Source organism: Pimephales promelas, chromosome 2 (genome assembly GCF_988280905.1).
Source record: "Pimephales promelas chromosome 2, fPimPro1.hap1.1, whole genome shotgun sequence".
Taxonomy (NCBI): domain Eukaryota; kingdom Metazoa; phylum Chordata; class Actinopteri; order Cypriniformes; family Leuciscidae; genus Pimephales; species Pimephales promelas.
Genome location: NC_142770.1, coordinates 19936405 through 19958423, shown reverse-complemented (window position 1 = coordinate 19958423; position 22019 = coordinate 19936405). Strand labels below are relative to the sequence as shown.

Below are 22019 nucleotides of genomic sequence, written 5' to 3'. Positions count from 1 at the left end.
ATCTCGCAACTCTGACTTAATATCTCGTAATTCTGACTTTATATCTCGCAATTCTGACTATATCTCGCAATTGCGACTTTATATCTCGCAATTCTGACTTTATAACACACAATTGCGACTTTATATCTCGCAATTCTGACTTAATATCTCACAATTCTGACTTTATATCTCGCAATTGCGACTTTATATTGTGTTTCTGACTTTATAACACGCAATTGCGACTATATATCGCAATTCTGACTTAATATCTCGTAATTCTGACTTTATATCTCGCAATTCTGACTTTATATCTCGCAATTCTGACTTTATATCTCGCAATTCTGACTTTATATCATGCGTTTCTGACTTTATAACACGCAATTGCGACTATATCTCGCAATTCTGACTTAATATCTCGTGATTCTGACTTTATCTGGCAATTCTGACTTTATATCTCGCAATTGCGACTTTATATCTCGCAATTCTGACTTAATCAGAATTGTGAGATGTAAACTCGCAATTGTGAAAAAAAAAGTCAGAATTGTGAGATAAAAAGTCACAATTCCTTTTTTATTTTTCATTCTATGGCGGAAACAAGCTTCCATAAAAACAGCTATTTAAGAAGTCGTAGGAAAGTTTAGTCTGCCTGTGGTGGCATGGCTCATGTATTTAAATGCAGTATTGAGGCAAGAACCCGTGACTGAAACCTTCAAATCCACAATTTATGAGCTGTAGTTGTAATAAATAGATCATTAAGATTGCCTCAGTGTGTCCTTATTGACTAACCGTGGGCAAAAACAACACTCCAAAAGGAAATACTCTCCTGAATCTGCACTAACCTGAATGGGGTTGGTATACGAGCTGGTATTTGGGAAGCTGGGAGCAAGAGCATCTTGAAGGTCAAAGCATTCTTTCAATATTAATAGGCAAGCCCCCTTGGGAATGAGTGAATGATTGCTTGTAAAGTCATGAAGACGTGGCGCTATCTGGTTTCTAATGCCACATTTTTGTCACGATCCTATCAGCGCTTTATCTTACACACGGCCTCAACGGGACGAACCTGCCTTGACACGCATACAAAGGTTTGTTTTCACCCTCGCATTTTGCACTGAAAACACAACCATCGAGTTATTTGAGATGAGACTCTACATAGCACATTAACCCAGAAAGTAAAAATGAAAAATAGACAATCTACATATTTCCAAATGTATTGATATATTTACCAGTTGACTTACAGAATTACAGCTTTAAAAGGAGAATCGCAGAACTTTTCTTCTTAACTTCACACCAATATATCATCAGAAATATTGCACGTCTCAAGCGCCCTCTTTATGCTTGTCCTAATGCCAGTTAGGACGAGTCTTCACATTTGGTACTGACCTGCATCCAGGATGCCTTGAGCCAGAATGGCCCCAAATTTGGCCATCACATCATCATGCTTGTCGTTGATCACCTTTGAGTAGAGCTGGCGGAACTGGTTCACCTGTGGAAACAGAGGCGATGAACAGCTGATCTCTGATACCACTTCTGTAGACGGGCAGAGAGCGAGAACAGGAAACAATATACCAGCAAATCTCAAAAGAAGTGAAATCTGACCACATATACTCTAAAAAAAATGGCTCTGGTCTTATGCTGCAATCATGACTTGTTATAATTACTGTAATTAAAAGATGGTATTAAGGGATTTGACTTTGTTCACGTCCTCTGACTCAGATATGATTAGCTTCTATAACAACGCTAATGGATTTAAGTGTAAAATTACTTCATTCGCTTTGAATATAGATATTTTCGAAATTTTATCCAGAGGTATCCTGAAGTCTGTTAATCGTCAGATAATTTGCTTTCTTTCCCCAAAGGTTAAAGGAGTAGTTCACTTTTAAAAAAAACTTTTGCTGATAATTTACTCACCCCCATGTCATCAAAGATGTCCATGTCTTTCTTTCTACAGTCGAAAAGAAATTAAGGTTTTTGATGAAAACATTCCAGGATTTTTCTCCATATAATGGACTTCAATGGGAACCAAACTGTTAAAGGTTAAAATGAGAGTTTCAGTGCAAACTGCTAACTGTTCAAAGGGCTTTAAACGACACCAGTCGATGAATAAGATCCAGATCGCTCATTTAATAAATATATAACAAAGTTTAAGTTTTAGAAGCTCAAATGGAGTCAACTCGTTCGTTGAATGAACTAAATGACACAAAAAAAGATTTGTTTATTTTGATGAATGAGTTTGAACAGGAGAGTCACGAACGAGCATCTCAGACCAGAGCAAGACGAGCATTTGAGCTTATAAAACTTAAACTTTTTTATTTATTTATTAAATGAGCGATAGTTTCGCTTGATAAGACCCTTATTCATCGTCTGGAATCGTTTAAAGCCCATTGAACAGTTCGCACTGAAACTGTCTTTTGTATCTTGAACCGTTTGGTTCCCAATGAAGTCCATTATATGGAGAAAAATCCTGGAATGTTTTAATCAAAAACCTTAATTTCTTTTTAACAGAAGAAAGAAAGACATGGACATCTTGTCAGCAAAATTTTTTTTTAAAGTGAACTACTTCTTTAAAGCCAGGCACATAAAACAAGGCTAGCATGAATCACAGTGTGCCCGTAAGGGATATTTAACAAATGATTGCCATTGCTACAACTCCAGCTCTTTATTACTCCATAAAACAGGGATTTTCAAATCAATTTCACTTTCATGTGGCCATTAAATTTGCAGCCCAGTAATAATCATGTGGTAAAATTGAAGGATTGAAGATTGAGAATCACCCCAAGAAACAAGCAAATGTACTGTGACACCACAACCACACTGTAGAAATGATTGGACGAAGTCTGAAATTATAAAAGGCCAATATTTATGACTTTAGGTGTGTACTAGCATCTACAATAAACAATGAAATGACAGACAATAGTTCATTTTCAGTCTGTGTAGTCTCTAAAGCCCACATAATTTCAAACAACTTCCTCTAGATAATATACATCCAACCATTGATTTATTGGAAACTCATTGGTCCAACATGCAGTTCACATATTTATAAATTAGCATTAGCTGTGATTTTGTAGCTTTGCCACATTTCGCTGTCAGGCAAGGACTGAAACATTTGGGATGACGTGGTGTAACTACAGCATTTATCAGTGGGCATTTATAAAGATTATGTTTACTAATCCCATGAGCCAAATAATTAACCCCAACAACCCAAAACCACACACTCCCCTTACCTTTGGACAGGTGACCTCCGACTGTTGGATCATGATCAGAGCAGAGGCGATCAGAGCGCCCTGTCTGACGTAATTCACCGGGTCATTGGTCATGGGCTCCAGGAGATTGATTGCTTCCTGTTGAAGGAAATCACCATTAAATGATAAATATTGAATATGCTTATGGAAAAGCAGAAGGATAAATTGACTTCCATGGAAACTGTCTGGTTACTGATTTTCTTCCAAATATCCGAAAATCGTCTGAATGGATTCAAAAATGGTAAAACCCAACTCTTTAACTCTGGGGGAGTTGTAAAATGAGCCTATTTCCCAAAAAACTGAAGTATCCCTTTAAATCTAAAACACAAATCCATCAGATTCCCAAGTATCTAATCATTGTTGAAAATTTGTGGCATCATAATATGGTAACCTGAATATATAGAGGTGAAGTAGGCATATCCTAATTAACCTACTGATACACAAACCACAAAGAAAGAGCTTTTCATCCCTTTCTCTCAGAATGGTTCATTTGGGTTTGTTTAGGAGGGGTATTTAGCGTCACATTTGATCTTCAGGTCAAAAGCCAAACCAGACCACTTGAATTACGACTGCACTGAAGACAGCCCAAAATAGCACACTTGGCTCATAGATAACAAAAAGCTTAAGAATCATTACACAACATACAGTATCCCGTCGATATACGTGTTTGTGCAATAGCGTCAGAAGTTGTTTGGAACGATTCAGACTAAACAAAGCAGTCATTACCTGTAGCCCAAGACAAATGGAGCCAAAAAAGGATGAAACAACTCCAGACCTTATAACGCAGTAAAAACGGTCAGGTGTATAAATTACAGAGCCGAAGCAGAATTTGTGACCAATTTAAAAGGCCTGATAGGTTTGAAAGTGTGGGAGAGCTTGGCTCGAACGCCAGTCTGATTTCCCAGCATCGCCACAAAACCGCCCATGCCTGTATTTGGGCACCTGAGAGGGATTTGGATTACAGTTATTACAAGTCAAGTGGTCAAGACCAATCTTCATATTCCCTTTTCCAGCTCAGCCAACGAGGGAGTTGGGAGGTAAATGGCAAGAACATTGTCCAAGGTCTTCGACTCATCTCCACTCAAGTAGCAAATGTACCATCTGTGACTCTTGCACTGGTAATGCAATTAGTCGCAGAACCAACCTGAGCGTGTACAAGACTCTGTAGCATCACTCGGGATCGCTGTAACTGTGCGTTCACACCGGACGAGAATAGCACGTCTAGTAATACGCTTAAACACTTTGAATCCATTCACGCATCAAGAGTGAAATTGACGCGTGTAAAAACAAAAGTTTGAAGCGAAATTTACGTGCGTCAGAATCGAAACCCGTTGGCGGCCATCTTTTTTATGTTGATGGAGCATTCATCGAGAGAGTCACCGCTCTGTATTTGCTCTGGAGAGCAGAACAGCGGCGTGGGGATCATCGTCGCCGTATTTGTGCCCACCGGACCCTTCGGAGGCGAACAAAATGAACATGTCTTGTATATTAAAATAGAGTTTTGAGTGATAAAATATTTGCTTTGTTGTGCATTAGAACCACACCAGGCATTTAGTCATATTACAAAATAATTTATTGACACATCCAGATACTTCACTACGTGAGCAAGCAGCTAGGCTCCTGATTGTTTAACGCGGCGCGAATTGACACCAAAGTTCAGATTTTTCAACTCGGGCGGCAGGCGCGAATTCGCATCAAACGCGCGAATGCACAAATAGCACTAACTAAATCATTCGCGCTTAACACAGCAGACAATCAATTCACAGCATTCGCGTGAACTTGATGCGCGAATGAGTCGTATTTGCGTCTACCGCGCCACGTTCTATGCCTCATTCGCTCCGGAGGAATTTTGTTACACACTTAACGTGTCTTTGCATTGACTTAACATTGAAATCACTCAAGCCTGACGCGCTATTCGCATCCGGTGTGAATGCCCCATAAGACAGCTCAAACATCTCTCTTGGGTGGGTCTCGGCAGACCTCGCTCAGCGGCCTCACAGACCGAAGAACGTTTGTTTAGCCGTCTAACCTTTAACTTTCACATCTGAGATCCAGACTGTGATTAAATGGTCACAAATGCAACAACAAAAAGAGTGCTAGTGGGTTAAAAAAATCTGACAAGTTTGTATGCACCTATGTCACTATGTGAGTTAGTGTTGTGTGTGTCAAATACAATGACATTAACACCCGCAAACCCACCAAATGCGGGTGTATCTCAGCGGTGGCGTGTAACGCAGTCATTCCCACAAGCCACGCTGGCGGGATGAATTTTCTATGTTATAAATTTTTCAATTGTAGACTTTTAAAAAGGCATCTGAAATAAAAACCAAGTACAAAGCTAGTGTGGTCAAATATATAGATTTTTCGATACATATCGATACTGAAAGAATATACAATACAGCTGATCTGGTCTTAAAGTGACAGCAGCCTAATATACCAGCTGCTAAATTATAAGATACAATTAAAAATATCTATATGGCAATTTTTCCCCATGGTATCAATGTCAAAACTGTGGCCAGTGAAAAAGTTAATGTCAAGCCCTGCCTATTACATTATTCATATTCCACAGCCTCATTAATACGGCGAAACCGACTGTAAGAGTGCCGACCCCGTACCTTGTTCCCAGTGCCAGCGCAGCAGATGCCCAGAGCCATTGCAGCGCCGCAGCGGACGTGAGGGTTGTAGCTCTCGGACAGCAGGGAAACCACACTGGGACACTGTTCTGGAGTCCTGTAGACACAAGGAAAGACCATCAATTTTTCAAACCGGTTTATTTTCTCTGACAGTAAGACTTTGGATCGGGTGTAGGAATGTGAGGCTTTAGTTCTTTGTTCAAAGTTTATGCAAAAGAACTATTAAACTGGTGCACAGGCTCTCGGTCAAACTGTCGTTCGTAACAAACAATGCTAACTTGATAAAACAGCTTTTTACTCAAGTTTATTTGAAGTATAGGTGTGTGGTTACTATGAAAAAGACCATCAAAATATGGGAATGGGAATGTTAGGCCAATTGTGACAAACATATTTAGTAAAAGCAGCAGTACTTCCAGACAAAATGGACTTTTTGTGAAAAACTTGGTTACAAGACAGCTAACAAGGAGATTCAATTGGTTAAAACAACAGTTGAGCTACTCTCAAGAAGGAAAAAAAAGTACACTTGGCACAACTACACAGTCAACAGTGTCTTTTGACATCTATTTTTCACATGCATAAATATTTAAATTCTGCAGTCAGATTTCGTCACACACTGAACTTCAAAATCATGTTTGCATTTCCTGCGAGAGCATTTACAGCCTTTGTTAATGCTATTCTCAAACAGCCTGAAGGACTAAATGCCCATCTAGGAATAAAATGATCAAATAACAGCCTCAATTTCCTAATCAAATCCTCAGAGACTTCATTATGCCGATACTCACACTACACAGTCAATGAAAGAGGAGACGTATTATATTGAAGAGAATTAGATTACAATGAAACTATTTGCAATTTACATTTAAAAAACAAGAATAAATCAAATTATAATATAAAGCTGTCATCTTAAGGAGGCACAGATATAGAAATTCTGCAAATAAAAGCATATGACTTTGTTGTGGCCAATAACTGAAATGATAGCCAGTATTATGAATCTATACTGGTATATATAATCGTATACCTTTAAAGCTCTAATCTTGATTTTATGCGTTTCAAGCAAAATCAGGCATCATATAAAACTGCACAAAGAAAAGATGAGTAACTTTATTTATTAATATACTAATCTGATTTGATTGGCTGACACCAATATGCTAACAGATTGCGCAATACCGGGTTAACTTAAAGTGCGCTGACTGACAATTAAGACTGAAAATTGGTCTTTTGGAATAATCTGGTCTGTAATAACGGAAATAATGTCCAATTAAGATGACTGCTCAAACTCTTCCCACCGCAAAACCCTTTCCGTGGGAAGCTAATCCACAGTTTAGCACTCGCATACGAATGCCACTAGCAATAAAAAAGGATTTGCCTTAATCTTTCATCAGGCTGGAATTAACGTGTTGCACAGTATCAAGGGTTCTGCCAAACTTGGCAGGCTGGGAAAGACTCAATGTTGATGAACCTTCTGTACAAACACAAATCTAATCCAGGGTCTTATGCCTACTCACGAACATTGAGTTCATCTAATCCTGACAAGTCATTTGGGCTTAGAAGCTTTAGTCTCAGATTCAGACTGAAGCTTCATTTGTTTTCAAAACATATTTACTCAGAAATCTAGATTTGCCTTCAATACGTTACGGTATATTTATTAATAACCACTATCCAATCAAAAAAAGCCACACTTTATACACAAATTTAGCAGAAACCCCTTTAAGTACTAATCTACGTTCTGCAAATTCTACGTTTTTCAAACAACAAGCAGACACAATAAAGTTTAAAAAAAAACCACAAGCAGGTTATAACTGTGTGTTTTATTTCATAGATCAAAATGTGAAAATATTTAAAGGCTTTGTTAACCACAGATCATATTCCAGGCGATTTAGCAAAAACCCATTTAATAATCCCATAGACTTTAGAGCAAGGGAACTGGGAGTGCTAAAATGCTAACTCACTTCCCGCGTTTTGGCCAATAAAGTGACGTGATAACTTCGGCACTCTATATCAGAGCCGATTTATCAGATCGTAGCTTTTTTTTAGCTGATCGGTGTCGCCGTCATGCAGGTGTCATACAGTAGGTGGCGCTATGCACCTTCACCTGGGTTTGCCAATCGCCATTAAGAGGAACTGTCATTCAATTGTGCTTCCGTAACGCGCGGGAACCAGTGAGGTCTGATTTAGCACATCACACAAGCACGGTTGAGCTTTAGCATATCTGAAGCGCAGGTTTGTAACGAATCACTCGAAAGTCGTTTATTTATGATTTACTTTTATTTGCAGAGACATTGTTGCCATAACACATTGCTATATGGTGGTTGCGTTTTGCTTCAGACTTGAGTTTTCATGCTTTCTAACATTAAACCCACTTTTTTTATTTTTGTTGCAAATATTCTGCTTAAATTTATATCAGTAATCCCATAACTTTATTATATATATAAAATAAGGCCTGTTATTATTATTATTATTATTATATATTATATATAAGGCCTGTTGGAACGAATTCCAAAATTCAAATATAATTCGAATATAAAAAAAAATATATAAAAAAAATCAATACTATTCGAATGCTGAAGTTACTGTTCGAATATTGCTATTTTTATGTTTATTTTTGAAATTTTCTTTTATATGCAATCTTGCCTTTTCGCCGCCTTGGCTTACAAGCATGTGAAAATGAAATGCCTTTTTTTTCCATCTGATGAACAATAAAGTTTTTGAATCGTAACACAAGTGTGCACGTTATCCACGGTGTATCATAACAACTGTCAAAAATGGTAACCTAAATGTTAAACAACGTAAAAAGTGGCTGTGAAGCGAAAAAGGCAAATATCTCAATGGATTCGGTACGCATCGAGCTTGTTGGATCCGTCTATTCGAACTGAAAAGAACGATATACGTTTCAGAATTTTTGGTGGTGTTTTCACAGAGATATCAGCCGAAAACAATCAGAAGCGCTTCAACCATATTCAGCATGAATAAAATGTGTATTAGATGTCCCTCTAGTGGACCGAACGTGTAACAACCACCACATGCTATAGTGTAATGTCGTAAATATTAATAATAGGATAAATTTTATCATTTTGAATATTAAAGAAAATAAGGAATGGAATTCGAATAGCATTGTAGAGGAAGATTGACAGCCCTAATATATATATATATATATATATATATATATATATACACACACACACACAAAATAAAAACTTCATAAAAACAGCTTTGTCTTACTTGGAAAACACAATCAGCCTTTACAGACTCTTAAATCTTTAGCTAAAATCTCCCTCCTAAATTTGTTTTGTCTGATTTAAGTTTTTCTTGTTAACTTTTATAAACAAAAGACAGAGCATGACACACTCCAGGAGTCAGAGGCGTACATGGTTCAAGAGTTTCTCTTTGCCAGACGCACCAGCAAAACTGAGCAAACAAAGGAGAGATCTGTACAACAGCCCTGGCTCCACTGAAAAGTATTTCTTTACTAGTTTATCATTAAAGTATAGTATTCAGGTTTATGCCCTGTTATTCTTTTCTCTTTACACAAAGACATTTTTGCATTAAGTTTCCATACACAGGCAAAATACAAAGATTTTCCAAGTACTAAAATATCTCTCATTATCTATTTTGCCCATATTTGTCCAGAATACTGTTTTAGGGTTAAAACACGATTTTAAGTCGGTTTAATAAAATATAAAGAACTGATTTCTTTTAAGTTGAAGTAGTTGAAATTTCTCTACAGTGTAGAAACGCCTTCAATAGTTTTAACACATCCAAGATGCACCAGAATGAGCCTCGGCAATATAGAGAAAGAGTTGCTGATTTACATTTACGCCATTTCAAAATCATGGTCATAAGTAGTAGGTGCGTTTAAGCCTTTGGTAATGTAACAAACTCACACACACAGTTAGGAGGTTTTGTTGTTGTTTTCAATAACCAGCTTCAAATCTCAACATCCCCCTGGTAAGGTGGAAAACAGATGTGCCAAGACACATGCAGCCTGAAAACATAGTGGGAATGGGAGGGGGAAGCTAGACAAAGACCCAGCAAGAAAAAAGACATTTAATGCAAAAGTGGGAGTCAAGTCCTCAATCGATCTTAAAATATGACAAATCAGCCCCTTAGTATTCAATCAATGCCTCCAATCTGGGTTTATGGACACATGAAGATCGTTAGCTTGGTGCTTTCTAGGTTCAAGTATGGAGAGATACTCAGTGAGCTTTAGATTTTTAGCTTTTTTCAGAGATTGATGAAAAACTACCCGTTTCTGGGGAGGGGTTTGACAAATTATGAAAAGTAGACAGCTGTGATGTGTAAGACTTATTAAAATAGTCTAGTTGACTAAATGGGGGGTAATAATAAAGTAAAAATAAAAGATATGGACAATATCTGCCACGCTACATTGAGGAAACCGACCCCCCAGGATCACTGGATCCGCCCCGGCGTCGACATCCATCAGGTTCTCCAGGTCTAACATGTGAGCGAGAGAGGGAGGGAGAAGCAGAGCGAGTCGTAAACACACACACACACACAGAGAGAGAGCGAGAGAGGCAGGGTTAGAGGACGTGTGGAAGTTTTAGACCGGGGATCATGATAGGTGATGCAGAGAAGATCTGGGGATTCGTCCAGCTCCTCAACAACAGGGAAATTCCTCCGCATGAAGCCGAAAAGTGAGATGATATCTGGATCTTTTCCCACAGAGATTTGGACAACCTGATGTTTTGCTTGTACTTTTTTTGGGTGCACATATAAAAGACGATAAGTCACAATCTGAGGGGCGTTTAGTGCACTTGTTTCACTTGCTTAAAAGACAATGAATAATACAGAATTAAGCTGATGACTTGAGGAAACACACCGCTTTGGGTTCACGGTAAGTAGAAATCATTTTCCATAAAAAAATAATTAAAAAAAAATTCCCATAATGGGAAAAATTTAATTTAGAAATATTTTAAACTTAGAAAATAGTTAAATATTGAAAATGTATATTGGTGATTACATATGTATGTTTAGCTTATGAGAAATAGCAAAATTTCAAATGGTGAACAGAGTTTGTAGGGGAAAATAAAACAATACTTTCAGAGAGCTTCTAAAATAATAATTTGTCACACTTTACAATAAGATTCATTTGTTAACATTAGTTATTGTATGAACTAACATCAGCAAACAATGAGTAATACATTTATTATACATAACCTTTGTTAACTTTAGTTACTAAAAATCCAGCTGTTAGTTCACGGTGCATTAACTAATGTTAACAAATACAACTTTTTATTTTAATAATGTATTAGAAAATGTTGAAATTAACATTAAGATTAATAAATGCATATTCTTAGTCCATTTTAACTAAAGTAGTTAAATTCCTATAAAAAATACATCTTATTTACAATATATAACATAAAATGTAGATTTTAATATACAAGATAAATAACATTACACAACATTTGTTTGACTGTATTTCATAATACTCATTACATAATGTGATGCCAGAAGGAACCATTTCCAAATTATAATGCAATTATGAAAACCTAATTAATCTGAAAACATAATCGTTGTTTATGAAGTCAAGCTGGCTCGACTGATGGGGCTAGATAGGAACGCAAATGACTCCATACGGCCAACATTCACAGATCATTACTGATAGCCACTTCCTTGCTTAATTACAAACATGGTCTGGTACACGCACTGCTAATCACATGACGAGAAAAGCACATTCATCATATGTCGCTTTAAGATAATGTGTTTTGAATGACGAGATCACCGTTCAAATGTTTATATTTCCAGAAGTATAAAAGCACAGAGACAGAACAAAGACGGGCAATACCTCATCTACCATGTGACTACTCAACAGGAGATGATAATTAACAATTTGGAGGGGAATACTTTGGAAACTCATTTTCTCAATAAATTGAAATTTGCGAGCGAACCGAAGACGAGCACCGTTTGAACTGAACACGTCTGATCGGAGGGAGTCTGTGACAATGCTGGACGAGCCCACGGAAAGAACAAAAGCTCAGTTTCACGCAGCAGAATGGCTATCTCTAGTGTCTCCAACCAAACGGGAAGCGAGGACTGGGATTTCCACGAGCCTGGAGAACAACTGCGCTGGGCCGCAGTGCTCATTCTCCTGGTCATCTTTCCCACCATTGGTGGAAACATCCTGGTCATTCTGGCAGTGTCACTGGAGAGGAAACTGCAGAACGCCACTAACTTCTTCCTGATGTCTCTGGCTGTGGCCGATCTACTGGTGGGATTGCTAGTGATGCCCATCGCTCTGGTGACCGTGCTTTTCCGTAAGTAATCTGAACTTCGATTGTACAAATAAAAATAAAACAAGTTCGGTAACACTTTACTTAAGAGTCCTTCTGAAAAAAACTTTTTCTGATAATTTACTCACCCCCATGTCAACCAAGATGTCCATGTCATTCTTTCTTCAGTCGAAAAGAAATTAAGGTTTTTGATGAAAACATTCCAGGATTTTTCTCCATATAATGGACTTCAATGGGAACCAAACGGTTCAAGGTCCAAAAGACAGTTTCAGTGCAAACTGTTCAAAGGGCTTTAAACGACACCAGACGATGAATAAGGGTCTTATCAAGCGAAACAATCGCTTATTTAATAAATATATAACCAAGTTTACGTTTTATAAGCTCAAATGCTCGCCTTGCTCTGTTCTGTGAGGCACATTCGTGACTCTCCTGTTCGAACTCGTTCATCAAAATGAACAAATCTTTTTTCAAGTCATGACTCGAAGGGTCCTTGATAAGACCCTTAGTCATCGTCTGAAATCATTTAAAGCCCTTTGAACAGTTTTCACTGAAACTGTCTTTTGGACCTTGAACCGTTTGGTTCTCATTGAAGTCCATTATATGGAGAAAAATCCTGGAATGTTTTCATCAAAAACCTTAATTTCTTTTCGACTGAAGAAAGAATGACATGGACATCTTGGATCTTCTCTTTATTATAAGGGCTTTAAGTAAAGTGTCACCAAAGGTTCTCCAACATTGCTTTGGTGGTTCCATAAGGATTGTATGATAGTGAAAGTTATAACCCAGATGAAAACTGAAGGACTAGTTGTACCACTAAAATCATATTAAACAGAATGATAAAGACCATGTTTCGCTTCCCTGCACTGACAGACCGAATACACAGCAGTCATAAAAACATGTCTCGCACAACTTTCAAACATCTGCCAAGCTGCTACTACTGTCATTCGTATGCCAGCGTGTCTTCAGGTCTGATGCCAGAACACTCCAGTCGGTCCATTATTCTTCATTGATTAGGTTTGATGACATTTATTACTTCATTTGCTGCACCTGGTCTTCAAACATTAAAGCTTAAGGTGAACCTGAACTTTGCTGGCTTCATCAAAATATCGGTTTAGTTCACCCAAATTCAAAAAACCTGAACGACTTTCTTCTGTGGGACACTAAAGAAAATGGTTTCACGTTATTTTGATGGTCCCTTTAACACATTATTTTGACTAGAAGTAAAGTTGCACTTCTCATTATTAGTAGGCGGTTAGGGTTAAAATAAGTTTGTAGTTGCAAAGTTACTTATAGTCAGTAGAATGATCAAAAGGGACCAGCAAAATAAAGTGTTACCAAGAAAAGAATACCTTCAAAAATGTTAACTTTTCTCTCGATTGAATGAAAAATCAAAGTGGTCCAAGTTTTGGAAAGACACAAATGCCCAAAAATGACAATTTTTTAGCATGAACTATCCCTTTAACTCCAGTCATCTGTCCTGGAAAACACTTTAACAGATGCAATTCATCCAGCAACTTGTCAAACACTTTGTTTGAGGGATTGGGGGGAAACGGAGCCAAAATGTAACGATGGCGAGGGTTGGCTTTAATTGATTTTTTTCTGGTCGGGGGCAGTTCTGAAAATTAAACTGAGGTTTCAGTCGTTGAGTTAAACCAAGCCTTGGTGACGTGAAAACATTGAGTCGTCCCCCAAGGACCATTAGTATAGGAAAAGGAGCAAAAGTCCAGGTTTTCTAAAGGTGTTCCACACAAAGAGAACCATGTGTGAACGCAGAGAAGAAAAACAGCTGAAGCTCACCAGAAGCCATGAACACTTACAGGTAATTAAGCTAAATTATCTTACGAGGAAGGGGCACAATAACACATTTTGCTTGAGCGCAACAACTTATTGACCAAGAAAGAAGTAACTCTAGATACAACTTAGCAGGAACTCTAGTAACTCTAATTCTCAATCGATTGGATGCAATTATAAAAATAAAAGTGACCTTTCCCAATTGGAGTAATTCAAAGGGTTCGGTCCTGTGGAGATATCCTGTAAGATGTGCTTGCTCAAACAGTAAAACCAATGTTATACCAAAGGCCACGTCCACATCTGTGGACCAGGTGAAGACAGAAAGTCAAGTTAAAGCCATGAAAAAAAAAGCAACGAGTGAACACTGTGAAAACCTACACAGCGCTTGATGAAGAGTCTCAGCAGGACTAAAAACAAGAGCCTACCCTTGAGAGCACACCACAAATGTATTTCTCTGAGAAAGAGAGAAATATTTACATGAGGAAGTTGAGACTTGGCAGGCCAAACCTAAAGTGTGGTAGAGTGTCTCTTTATTTAGCTTTCAGGAAGAGAGGGCACCCTTTCCTGACAGTCTATATGGAAACTAGTAGGGGTGTAACGATACACGTATTCGTATTGAACCGGTACGAATCGTATTGATTCGTATTGAACCGGTACGAGGCTTTCGGTTCGGTTTTCGGTACGCATTTTTAAACCGAACGGTTCGTTGGACCATTTTTCATGCTGACCAAAATTTCGTTATTTCAAATGTAGGTGCGTGGCTAGCGTGCTCATAGACGCTGGCGTGAATACAACATTGCCCAACATCAAACGGCAAATGTAACGCGAGCGGAACGAAACTGAGCTACTCGTTATTGTGTGGTTGACGGACCGTTTTGACCGATAAAGCGCGAGACGATCTTAATCAGCACTGTAACTACACAGCCAAATCCAGTAAAGAAAACATTTGAATTCACAATAACATAACTGCGAGATCTAGTGAGAAACATTCACATTTCTCCGTTCAACGGATCAAACCACGCTGATGTGGAAACCAGGAAAAAATATTGTGCAATGAATGAACTATCCAGTGTCCACAGATCAGCATTCACCAGGGATTTACAGTAGTAACACTAACTGTAACCATGGAAGTGTGGCAGGTATAGTAGGCTATAACGCTTTCAATTAACATTACGTCAGTTTTATTTTGACATTATGAAAACAATTCCTGCCCTCAAATGTTAATCTGAACTAAAATAAACCTGTTTATAACTACTACAATATTACATTTCACTTTGTCCAAGAAGCTGTTTTGTTTTACAAGTTCCTAAGAAAATTCAAGTATAGCTCCACCATTGCTCAAAGTTAAAAAATATCATACTTTATGATGTTAGTTTTAATAAATATATAATTAAAAATGTATATCAAGGGCATTTCTCTGGCATTTCTTTCTTTTTGCTGCATCGAAAACGTACCGAACCGTGACACGAGTGTATCATATCGAACCGAACCATGAATTTTGTGAACCGTTACACCCCTAGAAACTAGGGATAGACGATTTAGGCAATATTATTGATATGTTCACTTAGATTTTGTAGGCATCATCCAATTTTGGAATATCGCAAATACTGCAATATTTTTTCCTATTCAACTGACCAAATTTCACCTGTGAAAATGTAAAAAACAATGGCGAACATGGACACACGTTTACACTCTACAAAATGATTTTTAGATCTGAATCTATTGAGCAACAACAGCATTTTAGTTGAAAGAGGTTTGGTCGTGGAAGTAAAAATGCAATTTAAGTAACCTATACTGCTTCACATACGGAAAAAATGAATTCAAATTTCACCAGACATGGCATGGAAGAAACTGCTCAATTTATGTCTCAAAATTCAGAACAGTGTCATTTAATGCATGTTATGCATTTGATTTATGCTGATTAAATCAATTTAGATAAAAAATGATTCAGAAAGCTTCAAAAAACTCTGCTGGCCTGGCAATAATGTACCCTCTGAGGAGCTACTATGAAGGTCTGTTAGTAAAGAGGGGTGATCTGACCAATGTCAGTTTTCAACATCTGGTCAAGGCCTCTCCAAACCATGGAGATCTGCTCATAAACCACAGGTTTGGAGATACACTGTAGTTCAGGTCCATGCAAGCTAAAAAAAAAAATCATGTTTGAAAAGACATAACCCAAAAGAGCTTTTACAAAATGCAGCTTTGTTCAACTTCAGATTACACTTGAGGAATGTTGCTAAATTTAGTATTTAACCCTCTTTTTCAATTCTTGTCATTAGGGCAATAAGAGTTTATCTGATGACAAACTGAAAAAAAAAATACAACAATATTAGATGGCAACATGAAAACAATATCATCTTATTTAAAGGCTTTAGACAATATCATCAGCAAGCGTAATGGGATGAAGATCAACTGGATTCACCATTTCATGACTGTCACTAAAATAAACCGCATCACTGATGAAGAGCTTGATGAATCAGCCAAAAAGCCCCAGAGTGTCTAATCTAATGAACTGTTTTTTGTTCAACTCAAGCTTGTATCAATTTATATCATAATGTTCAGATCCAATAGATGCAAGATGAGATCCAAAAGCTGGGATAAATTTAAAGTAATGCATGTCCAAACAAATGAAAACCAGACTATTGACATTTACAGTGAGTCATGTGTTGTGAGAAACGCAACGGCAACGAAAAGTTGCAAAGTCAAAGAATTGGCAAAAACATTTTGTATGATCATCTTAACATCAAACTACTCAAATGACTAAATCTGTGATGTACAATGCTCATAAAAATATTAGGCTTATTCTGCATGGGTGACTGAAGAGGAGAAACAAGCAATTATACTAGTTTTGAATCTTTGAGGGAGCAGGTAAATGCTGGATGTCTCCAGAAACACAACGTAGCTTCTGTCAGGGTTAGTAACCCATTTGAAGGATAGTGTTTGTCGCATCACAAAATGGCCAAAAGTTTGTTGTCTCCAATTTAGCCAACCGATTGACTGGTTCTTCTCTTCATATTTCAGACTCCAGATGGCCCCTTCCAGACTTCCTGTGCCCTATCTGGCTGTTTCTGGACGTCTTGTTCTCCACAGCGTCCATCATGCACCTGTGCGCCATCTCCCTTGACCGCTACATAGCGATCAAGAAGCCAATCCAGCACAGCCAGTTCAAGTCCAGAGCTAAAGCGTTGGCGAAAATCGCACTTGTCTGGCTAATCTCTATAGGTATGTCAAAAGACACCATTACATGAAATCAAGGGTTTTATATTTTACAATATGAATGAATGCATGAACAATTACAAATTCATATCTAATATAAAACAAAAAGGAAATATTGCCTTTACAATTGTAGGGAATGGCATTAACCCAATTGAAATCAATTTAAAAAATACAATTGCCACAATTTTCTCTCAAAAGACGAAGAGGCAATGCAGTTTCAAAAATCTAGTTTAATTACCTACATTTAATAAAATATGTATAGCTATATTCAAACTGTGGCAAACCCCACTCTTAATCTCCACACCGATCAATGATCTCAGCACTCTGTGTCTCTGGAAAAGTCACATACGCATAAATTTCCTTTATCTTGTGTCACTGACTGGCCAGCAAACTTCCATTTACACAAGCAAGATTGGCTTGTGGGGGTGAAATGAAAGTAAACACCTTGAAATGTCTGCTCGTTAACAACAGTTGTGTTGTTTGAACGACCTCAAGGCATGGTTCTGGAACCGTTTCACCACCATAAAAAGGCAGGCCACGTGCTTTGTCACTTCAACACTGACCATAAACACCACATCTCTGTGCACTCCTGAGAACGAGCTCACATATTCTCACATTTGACAAAGCGGTCTTACTGAGAAAAGACAGGAACTTTGGTTATGGACAGGGGTGCACAACTTTTTTGGTCTGGTTCAAGGGAGCACCTGGAGATGCTGCTTGGCACACTTATCTTACAAGCGGTCATCATCACTTTCCTCCTGACTGCTCTCCACACTATCTTTTTTTCTCTCGAACACGGTAGATGTTTTTTTTTCTAAACATTAATGACACAGACAAAAGCAGGAATATTAGGCTGCCATCACTTTAAGACCAAATTCACAGAACCAATATACTAACAGGCATCCAGTTTCTTTCTCAACTGTTCACTTATGACATAACTGAGAGAATACTTGCCGAGACGAGTATTTTGATGTAATTTTGTGAGTATGTGTCCATTTAAGCGCAAGTAAATTCGGTTCATTCGGTATTTAAAAGCTGTCTAAAACGAGCCTCTCTCGCAAATTTCATCTCTTCTACGTTTAAAATCATTTGAATATGTAAATTGGCAAGAAAAAACATGTCTAATTGACGCAATTTCTCTCTATGATGGCTAAACTTGGCAGTTAATCCACGGATCACATGATTGCTGAAACGTGGGGGCTCGTCCGGGAAGATCACGGTTCAACTGCGACCCGCTGCACCCCTAATAATTAATAACCACACTTATCATGATTGTTATCTAATCATCACTTATTTTTACCATACATGCGCACCAGTCACAAGCACCCCTGGTTATGGATACTTCAAGTAAAAGTCCAAGGTGTGTTATTGATGTCATAAATGCTATTATTATGCAATAATTGGCAATTATATACATTTTTACACAAGATCTCTACAATATCAAGAGGGACATCTCATGCTGTTTTTGATTGTACGTTTCTAGAAATTTTGCATTTTAAAAAAAGGCCTCGAGACCAGAATTCTAGAGGAACACCACACAAGCTGAACTGTTCAAGGTTCGGAAGAGCCAATTAATCATCTATCTTTCTGGCAACCAATCAAATAGTAGCATTTTATTAAACAAAGCAAAAAAAGGTATCTGCCAAAGCACAAACCTATTTGTTGGGCAGGAGCTTAGATAGGGAAATGAATGAATGCAATAACCTAGTCCAGGGGTGTCCAATCCTGTTTGTGGGTCTTCACCTTGCTGGACAGTTTAACTCTAACCAGTGTTGTAGTCGAAACCAGCTCACTCTGGGCTGAGACCTCAGTGGATTAAGTCATGTCATGAGTTGACAGAGGCCAAAAGAGAGTTGAGTGCAAGTCAAGACAGACACTTGAAAAGGGAATGTTTCAGACAATGTAAATATGCTTTTCTTGGGGTAAATGAATGGATCCAACATGCCCCAACACACCTGCCTAGAAGTTTCAAGCAATCCCAAAGGCCATGATTATTGAGTTTAGGCATTTACTAATAGTTGAAGTTGAACTGTTGGAAGGTGGTCCTCCAAGACACCTCTGAATTCGTCCATTTTAACTAGCAAAACCATTTTAATGTTTTATTTAAACCTTGTTTTCTGCTCAATTTAACGATTAATTTTTCTTTATCAGGTATTGCAATACCAATTCCAATCAAAGGGCTACAAGTCTTCGATCATCCAAACAACATCACCTTCAACAACAACCACACCTGCTTGTTGTCTCCAGAGGGCTTTGGGGACTTCAAGGTGTATGGGTCTTTGACTGCTTTCTTTATACCCCTCACAATTATGATGATCATCTACTTGCTGACAATCCAAGTCCTACGCAAGAAGGCTGATCTTTTGAGGTCGAGAGCTAGGAGGCCCACCGTTTCCACTGTCTTCCAGCAGGAATTGCCGGGACTCTCTTCACCGGAGAAAGTGGCCATAGCAAATGGAATAAAAAGGGACCGAACACTGAGCCCTGCCACAGGGGATGAGGTTCCTCTCCGCAGGATGTCCACAATAGGGAAGAGGTCCATGCAAAACTTGACTAATGAACAAAGGGCATCAAAGGTTCTGGGAATTGTATTCATGTTGTTTGTTGTGATGTGGTGTCCTTTCTTCATTACTAATGTGACTTCTGTACTCTGTCAACGGTGCAACGGTATTCTAGTGGAACACTTGTTGGATATCTTTCAATGGGTGGGATATGTTTCATCGGGCATCAACCCTCTGGTTTATACGCTGTTTAATAGGACGTTCAGGCAGGCATTTAGGCGCTACATCACCTGTAACTACAGACGTGTGAGGACTCCAAAAATGCAACGGAGAAGCAGAATTGCTTTTCGGTCACCAGTGACGGAAAACTCTAAACGGTTTATGAAACACGGTATGAAAAACGGCATTAGCCCAGTAAGCTATCAAAGTCCTCTCCGGCGTCGGCCCACGAATCTGCAGACCTCCGCAAATATCACGCTGGACACGTTGCTTCTGGCGGAGAATGAAGACTGCAAACCTGACGAACACGTAAGTCAAGTGTAGTGTATATGACACCATTCAGAAAAGACAAGATGGAGACTTGCCATAGTGTTTCAGTGGCATAAAAACGACAAGTCCTCATGGGAACCAATTGGTAGCATTGTAGCCAATACAATACTCCACCTTTAAACCTTGGATTGGGGGATGTAAGATGAATGTCTGAGAACCACAAAGACAGAACAAAGCTTTTGCGTGAGAAAATATGGGCAGCCTAATAATTGGCGGTACTGTGAAAACAAACAGTACTTGGGGGCAAAAACTTTGGTTGACAGGGTCTACAATGTGACGCCAAAAAAAGACATCTTAATAAAGATAAGCACAAATAGCGCATTTAAATCACCTCCACTTACCTTCTGTAAAAATATGCCTTACTGAATTATCGCAGGACTTCTTTATTTCTGTAGACTGATCTTGAATCAAAAACAAGTGCTCTTGTAAATGTAAGAAAGAATTATCTGTAAATACTGACATTTCTGAAGATTTATGGAACTATTGCCAAATAAACTTTTTTTTTTCCAGATAATCATTATGGTTTCATTGTGAATTAAGAAAACAATGTTTCTTGCATACTGAATATGCAAGTGCTCCCTAATGTTTAAAGTTTATAATTGCACAAAAGCACAATCATCTATGACACCACTAAAAACATTCACATGTTTTACTGTTAAATTCTCATAGAGAGAATATCCCATTTGCATTTGTAGCAAGAGATCCATCAACTCCCACAAAACTGTTCTGCGTGATTTGCATGTCTGCGGGACAGGGGACAGAAACCTGTTGAACTCTAGCAGATCTATGCACTTTTTAAACAAAAGAAAGATTTACATCGATTTTTTTTTTTTGTTATTTAAATGACAATTGATCATGGGAATATCGCATGGCCTTTTTAGGGCTTAAAATAGTTCACCAGTTCTACTTGGCCCAGAACCCTGAGAGGCGTCTGAGGGGGAACTTACTCACACCAATAACAAAAGACTGTGCAAAAGAATTAAAAAAAAAACTGTATAATGGGACAACACAACATGTCCTACTAACTGCATGCAAGATGTCTAAAGGTGTAACGTGGAACCCATCATTACCTAGATAATAAAACCTACTAGTCTTGAAAGCACTGATTCACTCGGTCCCCAAATATCGTTGTAGAGATCAATCAAAGATCAATGGCGCCTAGCTGACTATTTCAAGAATTACTTGATGTTCAGAGGTTTTGAATGCAGGGACGCATATGAGTGTGTAGTGGACATGACCCTTAACTCATTAAACAGAGCTTTTACGACTGACAACCTGACTTTGAAAACATGCATTTCTAAATCTGTAAAAATTTTGGGGATGGCAAAAAACAAAAATAAATCGAGGACATTACAACTCATTTTTTGGATGAACTACAGCTTAAAGAACTTTGGGGGATATGCTGAATAAGCTAAAGTCCCAAAGAGTTAGATAAGTCCATACATACCCTTTTCATCTCGGTGCGTGCCATAACACTGTCTTGTGCACCCACCGCTAGCCTAGCTTAGCACAAAGACTGGAGGTAAATGGATACAACTAGCATAACCAATAAGTGACAAAAATCACTCCGCCAAAGTAGCAGTGCTTCGCCTTCTGAAAATATAGTTCCCAATATGTATACGGTTAAAAGATGCCTGTCTCTAGGGCCCTATGATTTCCGCGATAACAAAATCGTGGACGGAATCGCGGAATTGGCCAATTAACGCGGAATCTAGTGTTAACGCGGAATTTCCTAGTTTTTTCCATATTTGGTTTGAAATTCTGTTTTTGTGTGGGAGATGAACGCATATCTGGTGAAAATGCAGACCAAGGGAAGCAAATCTGGGCGACACAAACCCCTCAACCCGTCATTTCAGCTCCAAT

General features: G+C 38.3%; 2 protein-coding genes across 3 annotated transcripts in view; one reads left to right on the top strand and one right to left on the bottom strand.

Moving 5' to 3' along the window:
* Window positions 1–22019, bottom strand: part of psmd1 (proteasome 26S subunit, non-ATPase 1) — a 45938-nt gene that overhangs the window by 6937 nt on the left and 16982 nt on the right. For both annotated transcript variants that reach the window (XM_089117753.1, XM_089117760.1), the window contains exons 17-19: window positions 5834–5948; window positions 3201–3317; window positions 1360–1462 (exon numbers count right to left, since the gene is read on the bottom strand). In XM_089117753.1, coding sequence (XP_088973879.1) covers window positions 1360–1462; window positions 3201–3317; window positions 5834–5948 — 335 coding nt within the window. The remainder of the gene's footprint in view (window positions 1–1359; window positions 1463–3200; window positions 3318–5833; window positions 5949–22019) is intronic.
* Window positions 10211–20552, top strand: htr2b (5-hydroxytryptamine (serotonin) receptor 2B, G protein-coupled). Its single transcript, XM_039689883.2, has 4 exons — window positions 10211–10703; window positions 11615–12123; window positions 16912–17112; window positions 19258–20552. Exons 2-4 carry the CDS (start codon window positions 11862–11864, stop codon window positions 20148–20150), a joined length of 1356 nt encoding a protein of 451 aa, XP_039545817.2. The 5' UTR covers window positions 10211–10703; window positions 11615–11861; the 3' UTR covers window positions 20151–20552.